Here is a 23,936-nt window from a genome sequence, read left to right on the forward strand (position 1 = left end):
CACCCCTGCCTACCGTATCACCCTACGTGTGCCCATCCACACCCCGCCTACCGTTATCACCCTGCCTGTGCCCATCCACACCCCTGCCTACCGTTATCACCCTGCCTGTGCCCATCCACACCCCTGCCTACCGTTATCACCCTGCCTGTGCCCATCCACACCCCTGCCTACCGTTATCACCCTGCCTGTGCCCATCCACACCCCTGCCTACCGTTATCACCCTGCCTGTGCCCATCCACACCCCTGCCTACCGTTACACCCTGCCTGTGCCCATCCACACCCCTGCCTACCGTTATCATCTGAACTAAGCTTTCCTCCACTTCCTTTGCAGCAGGCGTTCTCCAATGACGTGCACTGTGTGGAAGAGATTCTGAAGGTGAGTGGGGAGTCACGGATGTCATTTGAAGACCCCTGAACCAAACAGACAGGTGCCTGCGCAGCTCCACTTCAGTGAGCAGTGCTGTCCAACACTACCAGATTTCACTCATTAAGATGAGGTTTACAGCTGTAAACTTGGGTTGGAGTTGTATGAATTTCTCACTTTTGCTCTCCTATAGGGATGGAGGCGGCTGCTTAGTTCCCAGAGAAGGGCTGCCTTATGGAGGTAGCATGGGAGATCCCAGGGGTTAACTAGCTAATGTGGTGAGGCAGGAGAGTTGCTGCACACCTTGCCTCAACCACCCACCCCTCCCTAAAAGTTGTGCTGTTTCTGCACAGTGTTTTTTCACTCTATATCTAAGCACTACCCTCACAAAATAAGTGGTCAGAGATTATTTCTTAGTGAGAACTGAGGCCCAGATCAGGCCACTCTTGCTGGTTGTCAGAGAGAGAGAGAGAGAGAGAGGAAGGAGAGGAGAGAGAGAGAGAGAGAGGAGAGGAGAGAGAGAGAGAGAGGAAGCGGAGCGGGGAGGAGAGAGGAGAGGGTGGGGAGAGAGGAGGAGGTAGGGCGGTGGGGTGGGGGTGGGGGGGAGTGAGGGAGTGAAGGAAAGAGGGGAGGGAGGGAGGAGGAGGAAGAGAGAGAAGGAGAGGAGAGAAAGGTGGGGGGATATCCAGTTGGGGCAAAGCAGATGGCTGTAGCAGATAAGGCAGGAGTTCGTGTTTAACAAGAAGTAGTCAGATCCCACATCAGGGGCAGGAGGACTGCTCAGTGGTTCAGAGTGGTCTAAGAGCCCACACCCACAGTGTTGCCTGGCTGTACAAGGTCTCTTACCCTCACCCCTGCCCTGGCCACTCATGGGGACAGTAGGGAGGGCCAGGGAGGTGCTGCATGTCTGTGCTCTGGGTTGAGAAAGCCAGGATGGCAAGAGGAGCCACTCAGCGCCTTGATAGCTTGCACAGCCAGGGTGGAGTGTGGCACGCAGAGGAGGCTGTGCAGCGGCTGCGGTGCCCATCTTTGGGACAGAGGCCCCTTTAGGTGTGTCATATGACTTCTTTGCCTTGACCAGGGAGACAGGAGCCTTAAGCTTCTTGCATGGCTTTGGCTCAGTTGTTTAGTTCTCCCCCACCCCACCCCTTTTTTTATTGTAAAAAATAAGTTTTCTCATCTGTGAAATGCTTATCTAACATTTTACCTCAAGAAATGTGTGTGCATGTACACATACACGCTATGTATATGTTTCTTAATTAATAGGCGATCCCTACTTCCCTTTGAGTTTTTAAGCAAAGCAACATAAATGCCATGTCTGTGCTGAAAGCATGTTAATTTGTAATTTTTGGAAATCTTGTCTTTAACCGAGAAGGTAGGGAATAACAGTTAAAGTTTTGCTAACGAGGAACCAAAGCCTCCTGCTGTGGAACCTGCTAAGCGCGCTGCCTGGGAAAGGGTCAAGTCTATCAGAACCCTCCCCAGTGGAGCGGGTGCCCTGAATGACTTGTTTGTTTAAGTCAAACAGGAAAGTTCTTCCTTTGAACTTCAATAATTCCCGGAAGTGCAATGAAGAAGCCCTGCAGAGGAACGTGCTGAGTGGCCACCCTCCCAGGGACACCTGCACCGCCAACACCTGCCTCTGGAGCTCTTGTGCCCTGTAACGTTCAGCGTTGGGCCCAGTCAGTGTCTGTCACCTGTCCTTAGGTTGTCTTATGTCAGTTTTGTAAGTTCATCTTCCAGTGTAGCCTGGTGCAGGCACTGCTCTAAAAGCAAGCAAATATCCTCTCAGATTGTGCTTCCTGGGGACCACCAAATATACTCTGCGTTTTAAGTTCAAAACTAACTAGCAATGGATGCTCCACTTACATGTATTTGCCTTTCCTTTCCTTCTCTAAATCTCTTTCTAGGAAATGACCCACTCATGGCCCCCTCCTCTGACAGCCATACACACACCCAGCACAGCCGAGCCGTCCAGATTCCCTTTCCCAACAAAGGTAATTCCATAAGTCACGACAGGCACAGCGTCTACTGCTTTAGAACTACAGGGTGTGGGACAGGCAGTGTCCATCGCTTTAGAACTATGGGGCGTGGGACAGGCACAGTGTCTACCAGTTTAGAACTACAGGGTGTGGGACAGGCACAGTGTCCACTGCTTTAGAACTATGGGATGTACGACAGGCAGTGTCCACTGCAGTGAGAAGTCTGGGGTATACTGTCATGTTGGTGCTGGGAGTCACACTCTGACCTCTGGAGAGCAGTGAGTGCTCCTGAGCCCTGAGCCATCTCTCCATTCACAGTGCACTTACAAATACCCTTCAGGGTGCATCCTGAGCACTTGAAGCGCTGGGCTCTGACCAGCCAGATGTGAACACATTCATGTTTATAGGAAGTCCTTTCCACGGTACTATTTTTAGGAGCTATTCCTACAAACCCCAGATTCACCAGTTTATAACAATTTTTATAAAAAGAAGATCCATTAATAATGGTTTTAAAATAAAGCCTTAAATTATTCTAGTACAATTGCTCAACACCAAAGGAAAGTAAATTCTTGGAAAGCCTACAAGTATCTTAGGTTGCACACTCCTTTTATCTTGGCACTCAGGGAGGCAGAGGCAGGAGGATCTCTGTGAGTTCAAGGTCATCCCAGTCTACAAATGAGTCCAGGACAGCTAGGGCTACACAGAGAAACCCTGTCTCAAAAAACAGACAAACAAACGAAACACCAAAGTCCAGAAGCAAGGAAAGTGATTCTCCACGGAGGTCAGATTTTGGTGGGCAGTGGTCCCTCTGCCTGCTAGTGTGACGGTGACTGACTAGAGGGCTGGGTGCTTTGTGTCCTGCAGTGAATGCAGGAGAGCGGTCAGTAGGCAGGCTGCTCTCATCACCGTCATCTCATTTTCCTCTAAATTTGAGTTGTATAGAACTGTCGTTTAAGGTGAGGCCGCGTAGTGTCTCTCTGTCGACTCTTACCGCACAGCTCTAACAAAGGCTTCTTCCTCTCAGGATCCTCTGCACAGCAACTCTGCAGCCCAAAGCCAAAGTAAGTGACTATCACAGTTGGTGTCGCCTTAAAAAATGCTGCGAGACTTGATGATGGTACACAAGGGGCAAGCAAGTGTAGGTACAATTGAAGTAAACTGTTCTCATGAAATTCTAAACAAGTACAGGTCAGCATTACGTGACATGGTTACTTTTTTTTGATTGTTTTTGTTTGTTTGCTTGTTTTATTTTTGTGTTTTAAGACAGGGCTTCTCTGTAGCCCTGGCTGTCCTGGACTCACTCTCCAGATTAAGGTGGCCTCAAACTCAGATCCACCTGTCCCTGCTGGATTAAAGGTGTGGCTGGCATGTGGTTAAGTGTTGTATCCTAGGAACTGTATGGACTCGTTGTGTTGTGTGATGCCAGTGGACAAGGCGGGCTTCCTCTTCTCTGTCTGGAGAGGTGTGATGCCATATCCAGCCTATGCCCTGACTTTATTGCCCCAGTCTTCTATAAGTTGTCAAAACAGATAACTGATGGCTATGTCAGGAGATAACACCTGGGCAGGCAATCTAAGGTTGCATGACCAGTACAGAGGTACAGTCCTGAAAGTGGAGTGCCAACCCAGCTGTGGGCAGGGTTTCTTTAAGATTTATTTGTAAGGCAAATTTTGTTATGTATACAGTGTTCTGCCTGCATTTACACCTGCAGGCCAGAAGAGGGCACTGGATAGCATTATAGATGCTTGTGAGCCACCATGTGGTTGTTGGGAATTGAACTCAGGACTTCTGGAAGACCAGCCAGTGCTCTTAACCTCTGAGCCATCTCTCCAGTCCCTGGCCAGGGTTTCCGTATGCCTCTTTTCTTCTTGCTTGCGTTTCCCGTCTGTCTGAGTCTGTCACCAGAACCTTGTTTCCCATGGGCCATGGCTGTGTGGCTGCTCGGTCGAACTTTAGAAAGAGAGTTTTAATCCACCCCACTGGTGGCAGATGAGTTGGGAGCTCTTTGTTGACTGAGGCTGAAGTACCCCTTGGCCTGTGCAGCCTTGGGGCTGTCAAACACCGGTGGATTCCTGGGTGTCACTTTACCGGCTGCTCCCCTCAGGTGCAGCCTTTCCTCTTGGTATTTTTGGAATTTTATCCTAATTAGAATGTGGCTTTGACAGACACTGTTTTGTTGGGTGAGGAAGGGAGGAGTAGGGTTGCTGCCTCCTTCGCTGAAAAGTGCACCGTGCAGGCTAGTTTTATGGCAACTCAACACAACTTGGAGTCACTTTAGAAGAGGGAGCCTCGATTGAGAAATAACCCTGCCAAATGGCCTGCTGGGAAGACAGTGGTGCCTTTTCTTGATTGCTAATTGATGTGGCAGGGTCCAGCTCTCAGTGGGGGTATCACTGTGGGCTGGGGGTCCTAGGTGCAGTAAGAAAGCATGTTGAGCAAGCCACGGGGACCAAGCCAGTAAGCAGCGCTCGCTAGCTCGCTCGCCCGCCCGCCATCCATGGTCCCTGCTCCAGGTTCCTGCCTTGAGTCCCTGTTCTGACTTCCCCCGTGGTGGGACCACAGAGGTGTAAGATGAAGTAAATCCTTTCCACTCCAAGTTGCTTTTGGTCTTGGTGTTTTATCACAGCAATAGGAACACTTAAGACAGCTCATTAGGTAACTGGATGTGGTGGCGCACTCCTTTAATCCAGCACTCGGGAGGCAGAGGCAGGTGGATCGCTGTGAGTTCGAGGCCAGCCTGGTCTACAAAGCTACTCTAGGACAGCCAAGGCTACACAGAGAAACCCTGTCTCGAAAAACGAAACCAAAAAACCAAAAACCAAAAACCAACAAGACAGCACGTTACTTGTCAAAGTGTGCCAGCAAGTGAGTTCTTTTTTCTTTCCTTTTCCTTTTCTTTTTTCTTTTTTCTTTTCTTTTTTTTTTTTTTTTTTGGGTCGTGTTTGTCTGTGTAGCCCTGGCTATCCCAGAATTTGCTCTGTACTTGAACTCAGACACCCGCCTGCCTGTGTCTCCTGGATCTAAGGCGTGCCCCACCACCGCTCGCTGAATGTTCACTTGCTCCCTTTCTTGTTTAGAACACTGGGCTTATTGATTCTAAATCTAGGTTTTGGAGTCTGTAGGGACGTTCTATGAGTGCCCTGCTGTTTATGTCTGAGTTTACACAACATGGTTGCTTAAAGATTTCCAGCTTGCAGCCTGGTCAGCATGACCTCACAGAAGTCCTTGTGACTGTCTCTGTTTTGGAGCGGTCGCTGTCTAGGACAGCAATTTGAAGGTGTGAGCGCTGCTGCCACCGTGAGGAGAGAGTGGGTAACTGCAACAATAACTTCCAACGTTGATCCCCTGACTTTGTGTCCAGGCAGGAGCTGCTTCCCCGCTGGCATGTTGCCTCACTTTCTGTCCCCTTTAGGACAGGAGGCCAGTACTCAGGCACTAATCTTGCCGTGACACCCCTGTGCTGTGTCCCTAAACTTTCTGTCCTTGGTGCTGTTCTGTGAACCTGACTCTGACCTCTGTCCCTGGCCACTGCACACTCCCTACCCATCCTTATCTGGGACAGACCCGTCCACTTTTCCACAGGAGGCCTTTTCTTCCTGAAGTTCCTCCTGCGTTCACGAGGGTCGAATCCCATGGATTCTCTATGATCCAGCCATCTTTCAGGCTTTCTATAATCTGCCTTCTTTGGTAATGGAGCGACTATGACGGAATCTTAAGGCAGTAAATTTACATAATTGCCACGTGTGCTTAGCTCACACTGCCCTAGGTTGTGGATGCTTGTGGCCTATTTCATGTCCCTCAGGCAGCTGTAAGCATGTTTGAAGACTGGGCCAGACGTCTTAGCACATTGCTCTCTACCAGGCTGTCTATAAATAGCTGTGAGTGAGTGATTTAGGCCGTGGGAGATTGGGTCCAGGACAGACAGGTGGGTCGGCGGCTGTCCAGTCACCGATGGGCCTGGGAGTCAAGCCAGATGGGATATGAGAGCAGTGTTGTCATGGAGCGCCCCTAGGGACCCAGCCAACCATCATGAAGAGCAGAAACTGTCCCCTGCAGTTCCGAGCAGGTTGGGTAACACTCTCAAGTTCTGTTCAGAGTAGCTCTGCCCAAGAGTTTATTGGTGCCGTTTTGTTTCTCAACAAGCTTTGTCTCTGATGAGACCATAAATACAGTCCTGAGAGGCCACATAGAGAGCAGCAGCCAAGTACAGAATTGGACTGTGCCTGGGTGGCGGGGAGGAGCGGCGATGAGGGGACTCAGGGCGAGTGTTTATACAACTTGCATCTGTGCTTCTCTGACCATGTGTCTTCCTCCTTCCCACAGAACAGTATGCTGCGCCTTCAAACACCCACCCCAATCCACAACAGGGAACATCGTAAGTAAAAAAAAGAAAAGCCGGCCTTCATTTATAAAGTGTGATAGCACGACCCTGAGACTGCCCATGTAAGTCATCCTGGAGGCCACGCCCCTTCCTGCTCTCAGCCAGTGACAGTCATAAAATGCGGCTGCACTTGAGAGGGAGGGAGGAAGTGACCCCAGGTTATGGCTGAATCAAGCTTCATTCACTACAGCAGAACGTGCCGAGGGGTTTTCTGAAAAGAAAGATTTTGAGCTATTACTTATGCATTGACCATGGCACAGAGGAGGCTCTAGCTTTTAGAATCTCAGACTTAAGTAGCTTTATCTCTGGCAGTTAAATGTAGGAAATGTGTAGAGTGAAATTTTCTGCCATTTTCCAGCCTACTTAATGTCAGCAGCCTGGTCTGCCGCCCAGATGTTTTTATCCAGGCCAGGCATGTCTAAATGCGTTCTGGGTTTTGGGGACACTTAGTCTTCACATTAGAGATGGTTAATCAGCACGTTGACCCAATTTCTTTCTTAAAAGTATAGAAAGTAGTATTTCCTTACTGTCCTCCCCTGGAAGTCATTGCTAGGGACAAAGTCAGGGGACACACTCTATGTCTGAGTTGTCACTGGTACCTTGATGTGTTCCGTGGGCATTGCAGGTGCCCTCTCTCCTGCTGCTTTCCCTGTGTGTGTGTCTAGTGCCCCAGGAGGCCAGAAGATGGCATGAGGTCCCCTGCGACTGCAGTTATAGATGGCTGTGAACCACCGTGTGGGTGCTGGGACTTGAACTCTTATCCTCTGGACAAACAGCCAGTGATCTTAATCGCCGAGCTATCTCTCCAGCCCGATTCTTCAGTTTTTTTTAAGGCTCGGTATTTGTTCCTTGTGTTTTGGAGGCTTTGCCAACAAGCATGCATTGAGCAGAAGAGATTGTCAACGTGTCGCCGTGACTGAGTGAGATGGGGTTAAGTTGATGATGGTCATCTTAACATAGAAAATGAATTTATGTAATTTATGTATTTTAATGCGGTCTTGGCGGATGAGGAGTTTTGCTTGTTAATGTTCTCTGCCTGAAAAAGACAAAACCCACCAAACCTATGTCTCTTGCATTTTCCCCTTTCTGTTTTTAGTTTTCAGTTTTGAATCACTGGCTTAGACTATGGCGAGTGAGGAGGGGGTAGGGCCAAGGGGCAGTGCTGTGGGAACCCTTAAGCTGCCCCAGGATGCCAGGCTAGGCGCTTGTTTGTGATGGTTGAGGGTTGGGGCTCAAGCCCTGGTCATGGAAAAGGGTTCTGGCCATTGTCTTTGGGGGCACCCAGGAAGTAGCTGTGTCCCTGTGACCGGCTGCTGTACCCTAAAGCAACCCGGATGGGAGTGGGCGAGAAGCCATTTCCTCCTCTGTCCGTCACATGCAGGCTTAGTGTCACCGTGATAGCATAGCAACCATTGAAACTGCGGATGCCTGAAAGTCCTTCTCACCCTGTGAAGAAGTTTTCTAAATAAAAAAGATGAAGGATATTGCAAGTGAGCACTTACGATGCTCTTAAGAGAATCAGGATGAGGTACCAGCAGGACCAGGGTCAGGCAGGTGAGGATGGAGGCGGGGTGGGGAAGAAGGCACAGGAAGTACTGCTGAGGCTGGGCAGGTAGGTAATATAGGTTGTGTGGACTCAGTAGTGTTGGGGGCCCCTGGTACTGATGAGTGCCACATTGAGGCATACCTCATGAACAAAGGGATTCCTTTTACACACTTGCCTTAGTGGAGAGAGTGAATACCGCACCCTAGGTGACTTAGGCTCTAATGTCCTCACGTTCAGGCTCTAGTGTAGTTAAGCTGTTTGAGTGGCAGGTGGAGTATTAGGGGCATAGTCTAATGTCCCTTGCACATTAATTACAGGGTAATTTGAACTCTGGCCTTAAAAAAATACCAACCTAAGTTTTGCTAATTCTAGATATAGCTGACACATTTAAAAAGAAGAGCAAAGCCCGTACCTACCCCTGGGTCTTTTGCTTCTGTCTAGTCTGGGGTGGAGGAGAAAAGGGTGGCAGAGTGTGTACATCAAGGAAATGTACATTTGAACACCTTGCTTCTGTGTGCCTGTGTCTTAAGCTCTAGTGACTTTTCAGTGAGCCCTCCATCAGCGCTCTGCTGATAACTGACTGGCTAAGGGATCAGTGCTGTTTGCATCCAGGCTCAGGGACGGTTCGTTTGTTTAATGGCGCTTGGCTTTCAGTCTACTTCCTTTCCAAGATGTAGATCTGCAGCTTCAGGACAGCACACAGAATGTTCCTCTTCCTAAGGTTATCAGGTCCTCTGTCCTCTTCCTCTCCACGAGTCCAGGGCAGTTGGCAGCCTCTCAGGAGAGCTGCTGCACACAAGCCTTGATGCTGTAGAGGGCCTGTACTGCTGCGCACAAGCCTTGATGCTCTAGGGCGCCTGTCCTGCTGTTCCTGCAGCTTGTACTCGCCTGACCCTCTCGCTGCTGAGCGCATGAAAAGGTTGCTGTCCTTCATTTATTCGTTTCCTTTCCATGTGGAAAATTGTGTTTGAAAGAGGAAATGTGGACATCAGAGTTGGATGGGATGGAGTGGGTGGAGCTCACGGCAGCCAGGGGAAGTCTGGTGTTTCAGTAAATAAACCTGAGTAGTCAAGCCGTCTCACGTGCTAGTCTGTAAATAGCTTGCTTGGTATGGTCCTCAGTTACTGTGCTCCAGATGAACCACCTCATCAGGACCTGTGTCAGCTGAATGGCTCCCAATGGCTGCTGGCTTTCCCTCATTTGTCATGTATTGTTTTTCTGTGGGCCAGGGGACAGAAGTGCAGGCCTTGTTCATACTCCTGGAAACTTACACCCCCAGCTCCCAGAGTGTCCTTAGAGTGAGGTGACACAGTTTGCTTGTCCCAATTGATTCATATCATATTAACCATTTTGTAGACAGTTGATACTGTTTGATGTAGTGGCTGGGTGCTCACTGGCAGCTCTCCCTGAAAGTGCCCGTGGCAGATAAGTATCATCAAAAAGAAATTGTAGAAACTAGTCAGGCGGAATGTTCTGTGTCCACCTGTTTAGGTATCTCCCTGCTACTGTAGGAACAAAAGAACACCCACCTGTGCTGTCATCTGTACATTTGCGGATGGGCCCTTATGAGGATGACCCTTGGAAGTGCCCTCACAGCAGAGCGTTCTATTTACACCTGGTGCTTTGCAAATGAGTACCTTGTTTTTGCTAGACTGAGAGCCTAGGGTGTATTTATATTGACTCCGTTAACTTGCCCATAGAAGGAAGTGTTAGATGTATTTTCTGGAGAAGAACTAGAGTTCACGGTGAGGGACAGCAAGGACCTTAGCTGCCGTGCTCCGGCTCTTCCTCCTCTGCAGTTGGTCCTCCCTTCCTCTCCCTTGCCTTCTCTCCCTTTTTCCCCCACCTGTCCCTTTCTTCAGCCTTTTACTATGATGGCTTAAGATCTGATTTTCCATTTGTGATATGTTCTGTCCTCTTTGTAATTTGTAGCCTCCCGCGGCCTCCCACAAGGCCGTTGTGGCCCATATTTCTGCCCTATTTCAAAAAAGGACCAGTTACAGATAGCTGCGGTTAACTTGGCCCCACTTGCTCCTCCTCAAGTAAAATGGCACTAAAATCTAAGTCAGAGGTGAATTAAATGGCTGTGGGGACCTCCGGTGTTGATAATATTGGCAGAGATGTCCCTGGACATCCTTGGAGAAGCCCGGGACTGGGAAGCAGAAAGGGAAGCGAGACGTGGCTTTGCGTCCTGCTCAAAGTAACGTTGGGGTGACTCATGGAAGAGTGCCTGCCAGGGCCTGCCTGGCTCCACGTACTCTGCCAGAGGAACAGAACACAGAAGGCGTTTGCACAGAGGCTCCAGGGTCATCTGTGACATGGATATGCAAGTTGACCTCGCCTGTGCTGGACATACGGTCACACTATGTATGTTGTGGTCCAGAGCTACTTCTCTGGAACACTTTGGCTCCCTTTGAGCAGTGTGGGTCCAGAGGACAGCATAGGGCACACAGTGCCGAGTGCTTTGGAGTAACTGCCTTGCCTTGGAGCTGGAGAATGGCATTAGGTAATTGATCAGTTAAAGTGGGTTAGCTTTACATGGGGGAACTGATGCATTCATCCTGATAGGACAGTTACTTACTGTTTTATGCTAAATTGAGCTCTTTCCCGTCTCTCATAGAACTTTAATTCTGTCAGACCCTCTAATCGTCCTGTCAGTAGATTGATGGGTCAGAGCCAGGAGATCTCACAGCAGATAGGATGGACTCTGCGTCCCACTTCCGATTGTAAAGTGCCCATTTCCCCCTCTGCGCTAGGCACTCACTGAAGGAGGCTGCTGTTTGCTCAGCCTGCCTCGCTTTCATCCTCTCCCTCCTGCCCCCCTTTCCCCTCTCCCCTCCTCTCCCTGCCCTCCCTTCCTCTCCCTGCCCTCCCAAACTCTGGCTTCTTCCCGTTCTTTTCTGGGGGTTGAACCTCTGGGACAGGGCTCCTCTGTCAGAGCTGCAGCCACAGCCCTCCACCCAGCACTCTCTGGGGCGCTGTGTTCTGGGTGCCTGAACATGAGGGTGGGCGTCAGTCAAGGCCTTTGATTTTGCCGTAGAACTCACACTGGCTGAGGAAGGGCACGTGCCTGGGGGCTGCCGCTTCCTGGACCTAGGCTTTATGGACAGGAAAGACCCAGATTTGGGAGATTTCAGTTCTCATTGAGAGGGTGCAAGGTTCTCAGCCAGGTGTGATTCGTCTCACCCTCCGTGCTCAGAAGCCAGGCCCCTCACAGATAGCTCAAAACCAGAGCTTTTTACGGAACAACCAAATGCAAGCTGCTGACTCCGTAGGCCCAGGCTCCCTTCTCCTTAGCGGCAGGGATTCTGCACATATGAGCGCTCTTGAATGTCTCATATTAAGACCTATAGGTGTTATTCGTGTTTCTTATTAAAAACTTGAAACTGCTCTGACAGCCTACCTCCCGGTAGCACACTCGCATGTGCTGAGTCACCCACATCTGGCAATGTTGTAAACTGGTTTTTAGAAGGTTTTCTGGTTACTCTTGGCTGGATCAGCAGACACTTCTGTCTCCTGATTCTCATGTGACGCACATTGCGTCTTTGTTTTTGTTTTTGTTTTGAGAAGTCTCATGTAGTCCAGGTTGGCCTGGAATTTGAACTTGCTCTATAGCTGAGCTTAAGTCTCTGATCCTCCTGCCCCTGCCTTCTACCTCCCAAGTGCCAGGATTTCTGGCATGTGCCCCCATGCCTGTTTTGTTTTTGTGTGTTTTTTTTTTTTTTTTTTGCTGTTTGCCTGCTCACCTCCCTACAGTGCACGAGGCTGGTGGTAGCGGGAGGCTGGAAGATACGTTGTCCGAGTCCCCTCACCGCCTTGTGGGACCTGGGCGGCCTGCTTGGCAAGTACCTGCCTTTATGCTCTGAGCCTTTTCACTGGCCCATGACATTTTGTTTGTTTGTTTGTTTGTTTGTTTGTTAGAGAGAGGGGCTCTCTGTGTAGACCTGGCTGGCCTTGAACTCAGATCCTCCTGCCTCTGTCTCTTGAGTACTAAGATTAGAGGCCTGACCAGCATTTTAATTCTTCTCAAATGAATTTTACTCACAGATTTAGACCACAGGAGACACTGGACATATAAACTGTACTAATATCTTACACAAGTGGTTTCATGTGACCCTCTTGGCTGTGTTTTGTTTGTTTGTTTGTTTTTTGTTTTGTTGTTGTTGTTGTTGTTTTAGTTTTTTGAGACAGGTTTCTCTGTGTAGCTTTGGATGTCCTGGAACTTGATCTATAGACCAGGCTGGCCTCACAGAGAGATCCTCTCACAGAGCTCCTCCTGCCTCTGCCCCGAGTGCCTAGTGCTGGGATTAAAGGCCTGCACCACCACCACCGCCGCCCAGCATCTTGGCTGAATTTCTTACGCTTTTATTTTGTCAAGCATACTGAGCAGTCTTCAGCAATCTTCCTTCTCTGAGCAGTGTCTGCTTTCAAAGTCCCGAGTAGCTTTTGTCCCAGCATGCATGCCTGTGGTATTGACTTCTTATCCTGTATAACCAGGAGGAGGCATTTATAGAACTTTCATGAACTCAGAACGTCTTGTGTGTGCCTCGACTTGCTTCAGGAGGATGTATCTATAGAAGTTAGGTGTTACTCGGTAGCAAGGGGGAAACATACTTTTAATTTTCAATCCTCTGCTGTAGGTGGAAGTGTGGTGGGATTACAGGATCATATGTGGTACAGAAAACTAAGGAAGATTCCTTTTATACAAAAGGAACCCAGTAACTAAGAGGCAGCGTTTCTTCTTGAGGTGTTGGTGGTGGTGGCTAACATTGAATACACTTTCCCAACTTTGCCAGCACCCGACCCCACCCTGTTGTGTTATACCTTGTGATATTTTTTCCTCCAAAGGTAAGCCCTTTTATCTTTTGCTGTGTCTCCTGGCCAAGCCAGCCTAGGAGCGAACCTGTTGAGTAACTTTCTTTGCATACCATTCTGATGGCCAACTGCCAGGTCCCATGACTGTTTCTAGCCATGGTAAAATAGGGATTTAATTTCCTCTTGATAAACCCTGAGCAAGATCTTCATGTATATGTAGCCAATTTTTTTTTTTCTTTTCCATTTTTATTTTTCTTTCTCAAATTTTCTTTTCTTTTTTCTTTTTTTTTGTTTTGGAGTTTTGTTTGTTATTATTTTTTTTTTTCTTGAGACAGTTTCTCTGTGTAGCCCTAAGTGTTCTGAAGCTCTTGTGGCCAGGCTAGCCTCAATTGAACTCAGAGGTCAGTCTGCCTCTGCCTCTCCCTCCTGAGCCCTGGGATTAAAGGCCTAAGCCGCCACTTCCAGCTTCAGTTTCCTTTCCTCCTTCCTTTCCTTTTCTTTTCAATATACACAGAAAGGTTTTTAGCACGTGTGCTGGTGAAATAGTTCCCTGGTAGAATTACCCACACATGCATGGGTTGTTATGAAAAGCCCAGTTTTATAATTTATTTCATTAGAAATGTAGTGATTAAAAAACAAAAACAAGACTTGGGTGGTGGTGGCACACTCCTTTAATCCCAGCACTCAGGAGGCAGAGGCAGTGGGTCGCTGTGAATTCAAAACCAGCCTGGTCTACAAAGTGAGGCCAGGACAGCAAAACAAAAAACAAAAACAACCAACCAGCCAACCCCCAGGGCTTCCTGAAGGAACCAAACCTTCTTCCACATGGTGCTACAGTAAGAATTGCTGGTTAAATTATTGAGGAGTTTTTTGACATCTACTGAATGATTTTTAATTTGCTTTCTAGAACATAAGTAATATACTAAGAGATTTTCCCATTTTACTTACCTTTTTTTTTTTTTTTTAAATAATCATGCTTATAAAATTGGAGTGAGGGCCGAGTGTGGTGGCGCATACCCGTAATCCCAGCACTCGGGAGGCAGAGGCAGGTGGGTCTCTGAATTTTTTAGCCTGCTGTACCACGTGAGTCCAGGACAGCCAGTGTTCTGTTACACAAAGAAACTGTATTTCAAAAAACAAAGCAAAACAATTGGAGAGAAATGTGATAGGCAGTTAGTAGCTGACACTCTGTATGCATGGGATTCTCTGTGGAGAAAATCTTAAGAATGGAAGGGTGAGTGCTCAAATTTGAGAAAGCATATGCAGTTTAGAAACATTTTTAAAATTAAAAGTTGTCATAAGCCACAGTGCCTAGCGGTGTGTAGTAATACATATTTTAGTAAACTCAGTTTAGCTGACTTCCCCCCCCCCCCAACAGTAAGGTGAAAATAGACTTACTTACCAGCAAAGCCTGTGTATTACAGAGAAATTAATGGGGACTTTGATCATTGGTTTGTATCCAAGTAGACAAAAGAGAATGATTTTTTTTTTTTTTCCTTGAAAAGCAGTGCTCAGTGTGAGCAGTGTCCTGCAGACAAGGGTGGGGGAGCAGTTCATGTCAGCTGTCCTGAGGTTTCATGTGCTTAGCACTGTTTAAATGCTTCCTGCCCACCCAGCAGCACCGGCACGTGGGAGAGAGGATGGGAGAGGGAGGGTCAGGGTTGTTCGCTGCCTGTGTATGTCCTCCGTCCTCTCCCTGAGTAGGGGTTGCGGGCACAGTCTCAGGGCGGGTTAGCAATGCCTGCCTGGAGTTCTGCTGTAGGTTCAAAGGAGGTGGAATTTGGGGTTTGGGCATTGTAAGGGGCTTGTGTGGTTGATCTATTTTCAATGTTAAAATGTTAAAGCTTGGGTTTCTAGAAAATTAACTTAAGCAAGCAAACAAAGCAAGCCTCCAACTCATTCCTGCCCTGTCCCTCTCGGTGTCTTTATACGTTTTATTTAAATGAGAAAAAAAAAATCATTAGGAGTTCTGTCAAATTCCCCACTCAGTATCTGTCCCTCTTTCCCAGCATGCTTGAGGATGACCTGCAGCTCAGTGACAGTGAAGACAGTGACACGGAACAAGTGAGTGTTGAGCCCTGAGACCAAGAACCCCTCTAAGTTCATCAGCTGGATCCCAGCTGCTTGTGCTAACGTGTGGTTTTGTTTTTTTCCTGGAACTTCTCACCCTTACTGTGACTGTCCAGGCCGCAGAGAAGCCTCCGTCCCCACCTGCACCTCCAAGGTACTGTCTGCACACCTCTCCCCCTCCACCCCACCCCACTTACACCTCCCCCCAACCAGATGAGAATAAAGTCTTACTCAGTGCTTTGTAGCTTCCTGAAAGGGAGGATGCAGGTCGAAACTGAAGAAAGGTACCAGTTTGATTATTTTAAAAGACTTGAGTCAGGCGTGGTGGCACACGCCTTTAATCCCGGCTCTGGGGGCGGGGGAGGGGGAGAAGGCAGGTAGATCGCTGTGAGTTTGAGGCCAGCCTGGTCTACAAAGTGAGTTTAGGACAGCCAGGGCTTACAGAGAGAAACTCAGTATGGAAAAAAACCAAAAGAAAAAAAGGAGGAGACTTGAGGCAGCTGGCGGGAGGAGCGCTCACCCTGTGAAAGCTAAGGAGAGGCCCAGCCCCATAACCACCTACAGCATTGTTCGGGATGTTGATGAAGTAATTGCCTTTCAAGTACAAGGGCTCAACCCTTAGCCTCCGGGACAGGTGTGGCTGCACAGTCTGGGGGGCTGGGACAGATTTCCCTGGTGCTGCTGGCCCATCTGGCCTAGTCTGTGAAGAAGACACCTTTGGCCTCCATACGCCCATGCATTCACATGTACACACATGCATGTTCACACTCACGTTTGCACACGCTTGCATACATACCACCCAGTTGAGCCAGCATGTATACCGTGATCTCTTGGATTTGGGAGATTGAGGCAAGAGGGTAGAAAGTTAGAGGCCAGATAGGGGTATGTATAGAGTGAGGCTTCTAAAAAGAATTTTTTTTTTTAAAGATTTATTTTATTCATTTTTGTATACAGTGCTCTCCCTGCATGCAGGCCAGAAGAGGGCATCAGATCACATTATAGATGGTTGTGAGCCACCATGTGGTTGCTGGGAATATTGAACTCAGGACCTTTGGAAGAGCAGTCCGTGCCCTTAACCTCTGAGTCATCTCTCCAGCCCCCAAAATATTTTTAAAAGTAAGTTTTAAACACAGTTTCATTGGCATGTGTGACCATTGTTTGAAAAGTTAGACAGAGGAGTCCAGGCAGTGTGTGAGACTTGGTAGATAACTGTGTCCTCAAAGTCAGCAATATGGAATTCTTCTAGAACTTGTTCCCACTGCTCCCGTCTTCTGAGTTCCAGCTGTTTAAAATGACTTCCAGGACATTTAATGTGAGGGAACTATTGTACTACTTTGCCCTTGAAATGAGCCAGCTCTATTTTAGAAAGTCATGCTCTGTGTTTGGAGTGGAAACTAATTTTTGAACTATTTTTACAGTGCTCTTCCCCCCTGGTACTAGATATAATGATTTAAAGTGAAAAGTTCCTATTTCTTTGTTAGAAAAGACCTAAGCAATTTTGCTGCCTTGCAGAGTGCTCAGCTATTTAGAGAGGGTCACCGAAGAGAACGTGTGTGTCAGGAGGGAGGGCTGTTACCAAGGGAATGTCCGTTATACAGTCCATGGACCGTGCACTCAGCCTGCCTGTTCATATCCAATTTTGTTAAAAATTTGAGTGCCTCATGTTGACTCACAAAACATGGCAGACTGGTCTAATATAAAAGCCAAGGAAAAGGCAGATGTGAAACCAGAAGGCAGAGAGATAAGCTAGGAACGAGAGTTTTCTTCATGGTGCCTCCCGCTGCCACTAGGCCGGGTTCTGCACCTGACTCGGTGCTCACAGTCCCGTGAGGCAGGATGGTGTTGGGACAGTGCTTGCTCTAAAATGATCCCAGCCAGTGCTTTTTTAAAATTACACTATTATTCACTATTTAATAGGGTTATTTTGAGAATATGGCAGGTAGGTTTGGAAACATTGAAGGCTATGGTTAACTATCTCTGTTTTAGCTGATATCATTTAGGACAGCTTTTAAGATTGCATATGGGGGCTGGAGAGATGGCGCAGAGGTTAAGAGCACTGGCTGCTCTTCCAGAGGTCCTGAGTTCAGTTCCCAGCAACCGCATGGTGGCTTACAACCATCTCTAATGAGATCTGATGCCCTCTTCTGGCCTGCAGGTGCACATGCAGGCAGAAACACTGTATATATAATAATAAATAAACCTAAAAAAAATTGCATATGGTTTGGAACTATATGTCTAGACTTGATCCATATGTCTTTCATTGACCTTGAGTTAATGACCTCTTTGTAAAACCTGGAGTTGTCATGCCCAGCTAGTCATAAAGAACGGCCCATTGTCTGACTCCACCAGGAAGTAAAACTGAGATTACCCTGCCAAGGGACACTCTCTGCGTTCACTAATGTCAGGTTACCGTGTAGTCTGGTCCTATGGAGAGAACAGAGGGAGGTTTTACACACTAGTTTTTCTTTTACACTTTTTCTTTCGAGTTATATAGTGGGAGCAAGTCAGCCATCTCCCTGAGTCACATAGTAAATATTTAGCCTTTGCAGGACATGTAAGTCGCTGCTGTAACTGCTTACTTCTGCTATAGCAGACAGCCGGCGTTTCTAATAAAACTTTACCTAAAAAACTTGGCCGGGGCTTTCTGGCCATGGTTAGTGGTCCTTGACCTTTGGCACCTGGCATAGGAATAGTTGGCTTATAGCTTGACGCATCTTTTGGGAGTTATGTGTTATCCTCTGATTCTAACCGGTGGCCTCTGTCTACTGGATGACAAGCCAGCAGTGATGCTTTTCCTGTCTAGGAGCAGATGGATGGCAGAGGCAGCGGGGCACGGAGCTCTGTGTGCACGATCCTCTAACCGTACCCTCCGGTTGCTTTGCAGTGCTCCACCGACACTTCCCGAACCCGTGCATCAGCACATTCCAGCAGTGCAGAGTCAGAGAGTAGCGAGTCGGACAGCTCCTCGGACTCCGAGAGTGAGAGCAGCTCAAGCGACAGCGAGGAGGAGAACGAGCCTCTAGAGACCTCAGCTCCTGAGGTATTGTGTGGCCCCTCTAGAACCTGGTCCAGGATGGCAGAATGCTGGCTTTTTAGGCTGGAGTCAGGGCTGCACACTGACCCTGAGCCTGAGGTGTCTGAGCAGTGTGCTTCCGCTGTGTGGTGCTGCCTGTTTGTGCCCACTGCTCAGCAAGTGGAGACAGGCAGGCATGACAGCCTCCTCTGTGCTTGCTGTGTCGCTTCCTGAGCATACTTCACCCCAGTTTCTGCCCCCTCTCCTGCCCTTACTTGGGGTTTTGAGTCAGGGTTTCTCTGTGCCAATCTGGCTGTCCTGGAACCCTCTTTGTAGGCCAGGCTGGCCTCAAGCCCATAGGCGTCCACCTGCTTCTGCCTCCCAAGTGCTGGGATTCAGGGCGTGCGCATCACCCACCGCCAGGCCAGTTGCTTCTCTTTTGAAAAGGGAAACTTGTTTTAATTAGGTTACTGTATTAGTGTCAATGAAGTTCTTTGAAAATTCAGGAATCTGTGAGTTAAAGAAATGAAAGAAATGTGTTGTAGAAACAAGTTACCAGTTCTGTTTTTGAGTCACTAAACGCCATGCAGCGAGTTGATGGCAACAGGATGCTAGGACTCTGATTCTTGCTCCTTTTTGCCCCAGGAAAGGGAGAGACAGCTGAGTTTGTGGCCACACATATCTTGAAAGTACTATAGAGATGAGCAAAGAGTGAGGCTGGAGGCCACGAGGGCTACCTTTCCCTAAAGAATTCATGTGCTGTGCTGGTTGGTTTAGACACCAGAAATTGTCTGTAATAGCCAGCAAGGTTGCCACATGCCCTCAGAACCCGGGTAGCAGTGTGAAAAGTGAGCTTGTGAAAAGGAAGATACTCTTATTTTCCTTTTCCAGACAAGACCAGCCCTTGTCGAGAAACACTGCCTCTGTGTTTAAGATTAGAATACCAGGAACAGAGACTTTTTGATAAGACAGTATTAAAGTTTCTGTCTTATCTTTGCTAGAGGGTAGTTTAGCTAGAACAAGTGGCCACACGGCTGGAGATGGGCTGTGCTTCTCAAGGGCCTGAGCGAGGGCGGCAGAGATGGAGGAAATGAGTATGGAGGTGCTAGGTATGGCTTTGTGCCCAGCACCGAGTAGGTGTTTAGGGGTGTCCTTTCTTTCTGTTTTTTGAGGTTTCCATAGCTCATGGGTGCGGGTTTGACATGAACTGCATTTGAAGTGCCTCTTAGCGTTTGGAGGCTTCTCTGCAGGGCCTCGGGCCTCCTTGTGGCACCGGCTGTAGAAGGGGTTTTCTGCGTCTTAGGAGGAAGGGCGATGTGCGTGCTGTGGAGCCCCACTTCGAGACAATCAGTCACTGAAGGACGCTTGTTTCGTGTAGGCTGTTGCAGTTTTGTTATTTTGGGACGTGATTGTGCAGCAAGCTTAGCATGCACCTGCCCGGAACTGTGTCCTCAGCTCCGTGTTCTTCAGGGGGAAAACGTGCCTGCTTGTCAGGTTATTAATAGAAAATGTGAATAAAAGAGTCAAGTTTGATTAAACTAAGGTTAAGTTAAACACATCTGGCTACATCATTGAAACTTATTTCTTGCTGGACTTGTAGCTTCTCAGGGCCTTGGCTCGATCCTTACTGCCACTACAGTGAAAAATGATTTAATCTTATATTTGTTCATAAGTAAGTTTATGTCTCATTGGCCAAAGAGTGACTGGAGTAAAGCTCGCTGTGGTAGCACCTGCCTATAAAACTATACCCCAGCTCCGAGACAGCCCAAACCAAACAAGTGCAGCAAGGTGCACTGGAACTTCCCAGGAGAAAAATGACTGTTGTACCTCATGTTGTGTTTTAAGATGATTCTGTGAAGAAGCTTTGCGTGTGTGTGCGTGCATGCGTGTGCATGTGTATTCTGTGCTCTCTGCTGAGGCTCTTTCTTGGGAATATCTTGTCTGGTTGCTTTCATTTTCCCATATATTTAATCTCTTCTTGTCCCCTTTAAAATGAATATCTCTTAAGTTCTCCCCTTTTAGTTGAGGGTTATATAATCAACACATACCAGCTTTAACTTTCTCCCCCACTTCTATTTTTAATTACTATTTAATTAATTTCTTTGAGTTAAGGCCTTACTGCTAGGAACTCATTCTGCAGAGTAGGCTGGAAGGGATCTGTCTGTCTGCTACTTTTCCTCCCCCTCTCCTCCCCCCCCTCCTCCCACTCCCCTCCTCCTCCCCCTCCCTCCTCCCCCCTCCTCCCTCCCTCTCCCTTCTTCTCCCCCTTCCCTCCTCCCCCTTCCCTCCTCCCACTTCCCTCCTCCTCTTCCTTCCTCCTCCTCCTTCTCTTTCTTCTCCTCCTCCTCCCACTCCTCTTTTTTTCCGAGACAGAGTCTCTGTGTAGCCTTGGCTGTCCTGGATTCACTTTGTAGACCAGGCTGGCCTTGAACTCACAGAGATCTGCCTCTGTCTGCCTCCCTAGTGCTGGGATTAAAGGCCTGCGCCGCCATGCCTGGCTTATTTCGTGTGTGTTTATGTGAGCACGCTTGTGTGAGACACACTCGACAGCTTTGTGGAGCCCATTGTCTTCGTCCACATCCCATAGGTTCCCGGCAACCACACTCGGGCTGGCAGGTTTGTGCATAAACATTGTTCACATTGTTCTGAACTATAATTCATTCTAAACTACACAGGATTATTACCTCCAGGGTTAGGAGAACTCACGGAGTGTTTAGCCACATTCAGAACTCCTTGAGAGGAACAGACGGCAGGTCAGGAAAGGAGATGAGAGATGAAAGGCCACCTTCGATCCATCTCATCTGGCACTTCTGTTTGAATGTTACAATCTGATCTAACCAAATTTCTTATTCAGACATCTCTCTCCAAGTAATTCCTAGCCTTAAGCAGCCATAGCATTTGCGCCTTCTCTGGGTACGGAGGAAGGGCTGTGTCTCTGTCTTCTCTGTGTTGAGCATACCACTCAGGTTTACCGTGACAGTGGCCACAGACTTCCTTCTGGACCTTGAAGGCCACAGTGGAAGTACATGTGTGCTATTTCTGTAAGCAGGCCATTTTAGGGACTCCCATGCCACCTCAGCGTTACTGTTGTAGGGGTGGGGCTGTGGGAATGACTCTTCCTCGGATTCACACATACACAGTCTAAGGAGCATGCCAGTCACTGGGCTGTGGCTGTGAGCACAAGTGTTGACCTATCCCAGCCTTTCCAAAGGAACACTGGAAGGGTTTGGTTAGCAGATCACTTAACCCTGTGCTACCAAAGCCCAGGCTAAACAGGAAGTCACCTGGCAAGGATGCACTGTGCTGCTGTGGTGTTAGAACATCGAACAGACATTTATATTTCCATGTATGCCCCGCACACTATAGCAGCTGTCTCCTCCCTCCCTCGCTGAAATTCAAATGAGCACCTGGGCGAGCTGGTGTGAGTAGAACCCTGGGCGAGAGCTGCGTGCCCATAGCAGCAGTTTGGGGAGCCAGCATCCTGTCTCGGGGAACCCTACTGGCTTCTTGCGATTCCTTGGGGTATTATCCTATTGTGAGCACAAGAAGCCGGGTCATTTCATTCCAGCACTGCCTGACAAATGCATCCACACCTTACGTTTGTATGTTAGGACTGCATACTTTTGCCGAGTTGGATTCTCTGGTATATTGTCAGCCATCTTCCCTCTGAAAGCCTCCATCCTGAGGCTGAGGGTAGAGTCCGCGGACAGAGCCCCTGCCCGCCAGGCACAAAGCTCCTACTTTGTTCCCTAGCAGGTTAAGGCGTGCACGGAAAATTCTGCTAGGTCCAACCAACCGGACCAGTGTTATCCACGATTGAATTAGCTGAATCTTAGGCATAATAGTTAGCGAATCAGCTGGCTGCCATGTGTAATAAACAGTTAGCTCTTGGTGCTCTGTGTGTGTGATCTAACTGCTCACAGAAGCCACCAGTAGGAGTAGCTCTTGTGGGGAGGGGGAGACCGAGCAGGCCGGTGACTGTGTCATGTTCTAAAGAATATAATCATAGTTGACTCTAGCAACAGTGGTATTTTTCCATATACTATATAGTTCACAGGCATGCTCAAATAAAGATGGTGCCGTGGCTAGGAGCACAGTCTGCCTCAGCAGAAGGCCTGACTCAGCACCCATACGAGGCTGCTCACAGCTGCCTGTCACACCTACTCTGGCCTCTGCAGGTGTCTGCATTCACACATGCACCCCCACCCCCGTGAATATAATTACTATACATTGTATGAATGTGTAAAACCCAGAATAAAAATATTTTAAAATGAATAATACAAATTACAAAAATAAAACCTTAAGGAATATGAAATCAAGAGACTGCCAAATGTCTCACGATGCAGCACGCATCAGCAGTTAATTAGCAGCAGCAGTTTGATCTCGGGGTGCACTTAGGAACGCCTGTTGGTCTGCCCTGTCAGCTATTTGGGTAGGAGTAGAGACTGTCTGTCTGCTGAGGGTCTTCTCTTTGTGCTTAGGAATAGGTGGCTTGTAGTAAAAGATGCCAAGTCTGTCTCAAAGAGTGGAGGAGGGCCTACTGTGACTTCACCCTACCTCACTGTACAATTTGAGAATCAGATCTGCATGCAAATTACTATTATTTAAGTAAATAGAAGGAATCGAGTGTTAAGAGAGCGCCCTTATCAATTGAACAAAGTATTCTTTTTATTTCTGGTCTCCTGCAGTATGAGACAAGGCATGTTCACTCTGTTCAAATTGTACCGCACTTAACCATCAACACAAAAACACGTCACAAAGGCCTCTCACAGTTGCCAATTACTTATTAGTTAATATTGTTAGGCAGAGTTCTCAATGGCAAAGTCGTTCAAGCTTATCTTAAGAACCACTGCAGCATCTGATTTGTAGTTTGAAGGGGAAGAGCGAGAGGTAAATTCTTAGGCTCAACTGCCGCTGTATGATTGGACTGCTAACACCAAAGAGTAAACAATTTTCTCTGTCTCTTTCTAGCCCGAGCCTCCAACAACGAACAAATGGCAGCTGGACAACTGGTTGACCAAAGTCAACCAGCCGCCAGCGCCGCTCGCGGGTCGCGGGAACACAGAGTCCCCACGCTGGCGCCAGGAAAGTCAGGGTGGCGGCGAGCGCAGCACTGACCAGCAGCGTCCTGAATCCAAAGATCCTCCCGCCAAGAGTTCCAGCAAAGTTCTCCGGGGTCCCTCAGAGGGGCCACAGCCTGGAAGAGGAGTTGTCAGAAATCCCCCGCTCAACAGGATCCCTCACCTCGGCAAACTATTGGCAGCAAACAACCCAGAAAACCTTCCAAGGCCTCTGGCCAGGCGGAGCCCCAGGCCAGCTTGCAGGTGGAGAGCGAGCCAGGACCCCTTCCCTATGGCTCAAAGAGCAGACTTCCAAGATAAACCCAAGGTGAAGACGAAAGGCAGGCCCCGCACTGTGGGCGGTAGGGAGCCTAAGCCTCCGGCCCCCGCCGTGCCCACCCCCAGCGAGAAAGAGGAAACACAGGACTTCCCCAGCCCCTCCAAGGCACTCTCAGGGCTCCCAGCCCCCAAAGGACAGCACTGGGGACAGGAAACCCGAGCACTTTGCTGCTGTCTCCCTGACCCAGAGCCAGGGTCTACCCAACAGCTGCCGGGGCGGCAGCACTGTCAGGACTAGTGGCTGCCGACAGGCTGTGATTGTCCAGGAGGATGGCCCAAAAAGACAGACTCCTGTTGCCTTTGAGAGACACCAACTGCTCTCGCCGCTCAGGGATGCCCCGCCACCTACAAGCTTGGTGGTGAAGA

General features: G+C 48.6%; 1 protein-coding gene across 1 annotated transcript in view; it reads left to right on the forward strand.

Annotated features, from left to right (window-relative positions):
* Nucleotides 1–332: 332 nt before the first annotated feature.
* LOC127186649 (AF4/FMR2 family member 1-like) overlaps nucleotides 333–23,936 on the forward strand; it is a 41,079-nt gene continuing 17,475 nt past the window's right edge. The window contains 13 exon segments of the mRNA XM_051142889.1: nucleotides 333–376; nucleotides 2,275–2,361; nucleotides 3,371–3,407; nucleotides 6,670–6,721; nucleotides 11,743–11,745; nucleotides 15,098–15,152; nucleotides 15,275–15,312; nucleotides 18,043–18,065; nucleotides 18,068–18,198; nucleotides 23,143–23,371; nucleotides 23,374–23,542; nucleotides 23,544–23,685; nucleotides 23,687–23,935. Coding sequence (XP_050998846.1) covers nucleotides 2,278–2,361; nucleotides 3,371–3,407; nucleotides 6,670–6,721; nucleotides 11,743–11,745; nucleotides 15,098–15,152; nucleotides 15,275–15,312; nucleotides 18,043–18,065; nucleotides 18,068–18,198; nucleotides 23,143–23,371; nucleotides 23,374–23,542; nucleotides 23,544–23,685; nucleotides 23,687–23,935 — 1,212 coding nt within the window. The 5' untranslated portion in view covers nucleotides 333–376; nucleotides 2,275–2,277.

This window comes from Acomys russatus, unplaced genomic scaffold (genome assembly GCF_903995435.1).
Source record: "Acomys russatus unplaced genomic scaffold, mAcoRus1.1, whole genome shotgun sequence".
Classification (NCBI taxonomy): domain Eukaryota; kingdom Metazoa; phylum Chordata; class Mammalia; order Rodentia; family Muridae; genus Acomys; species Acomys russatus.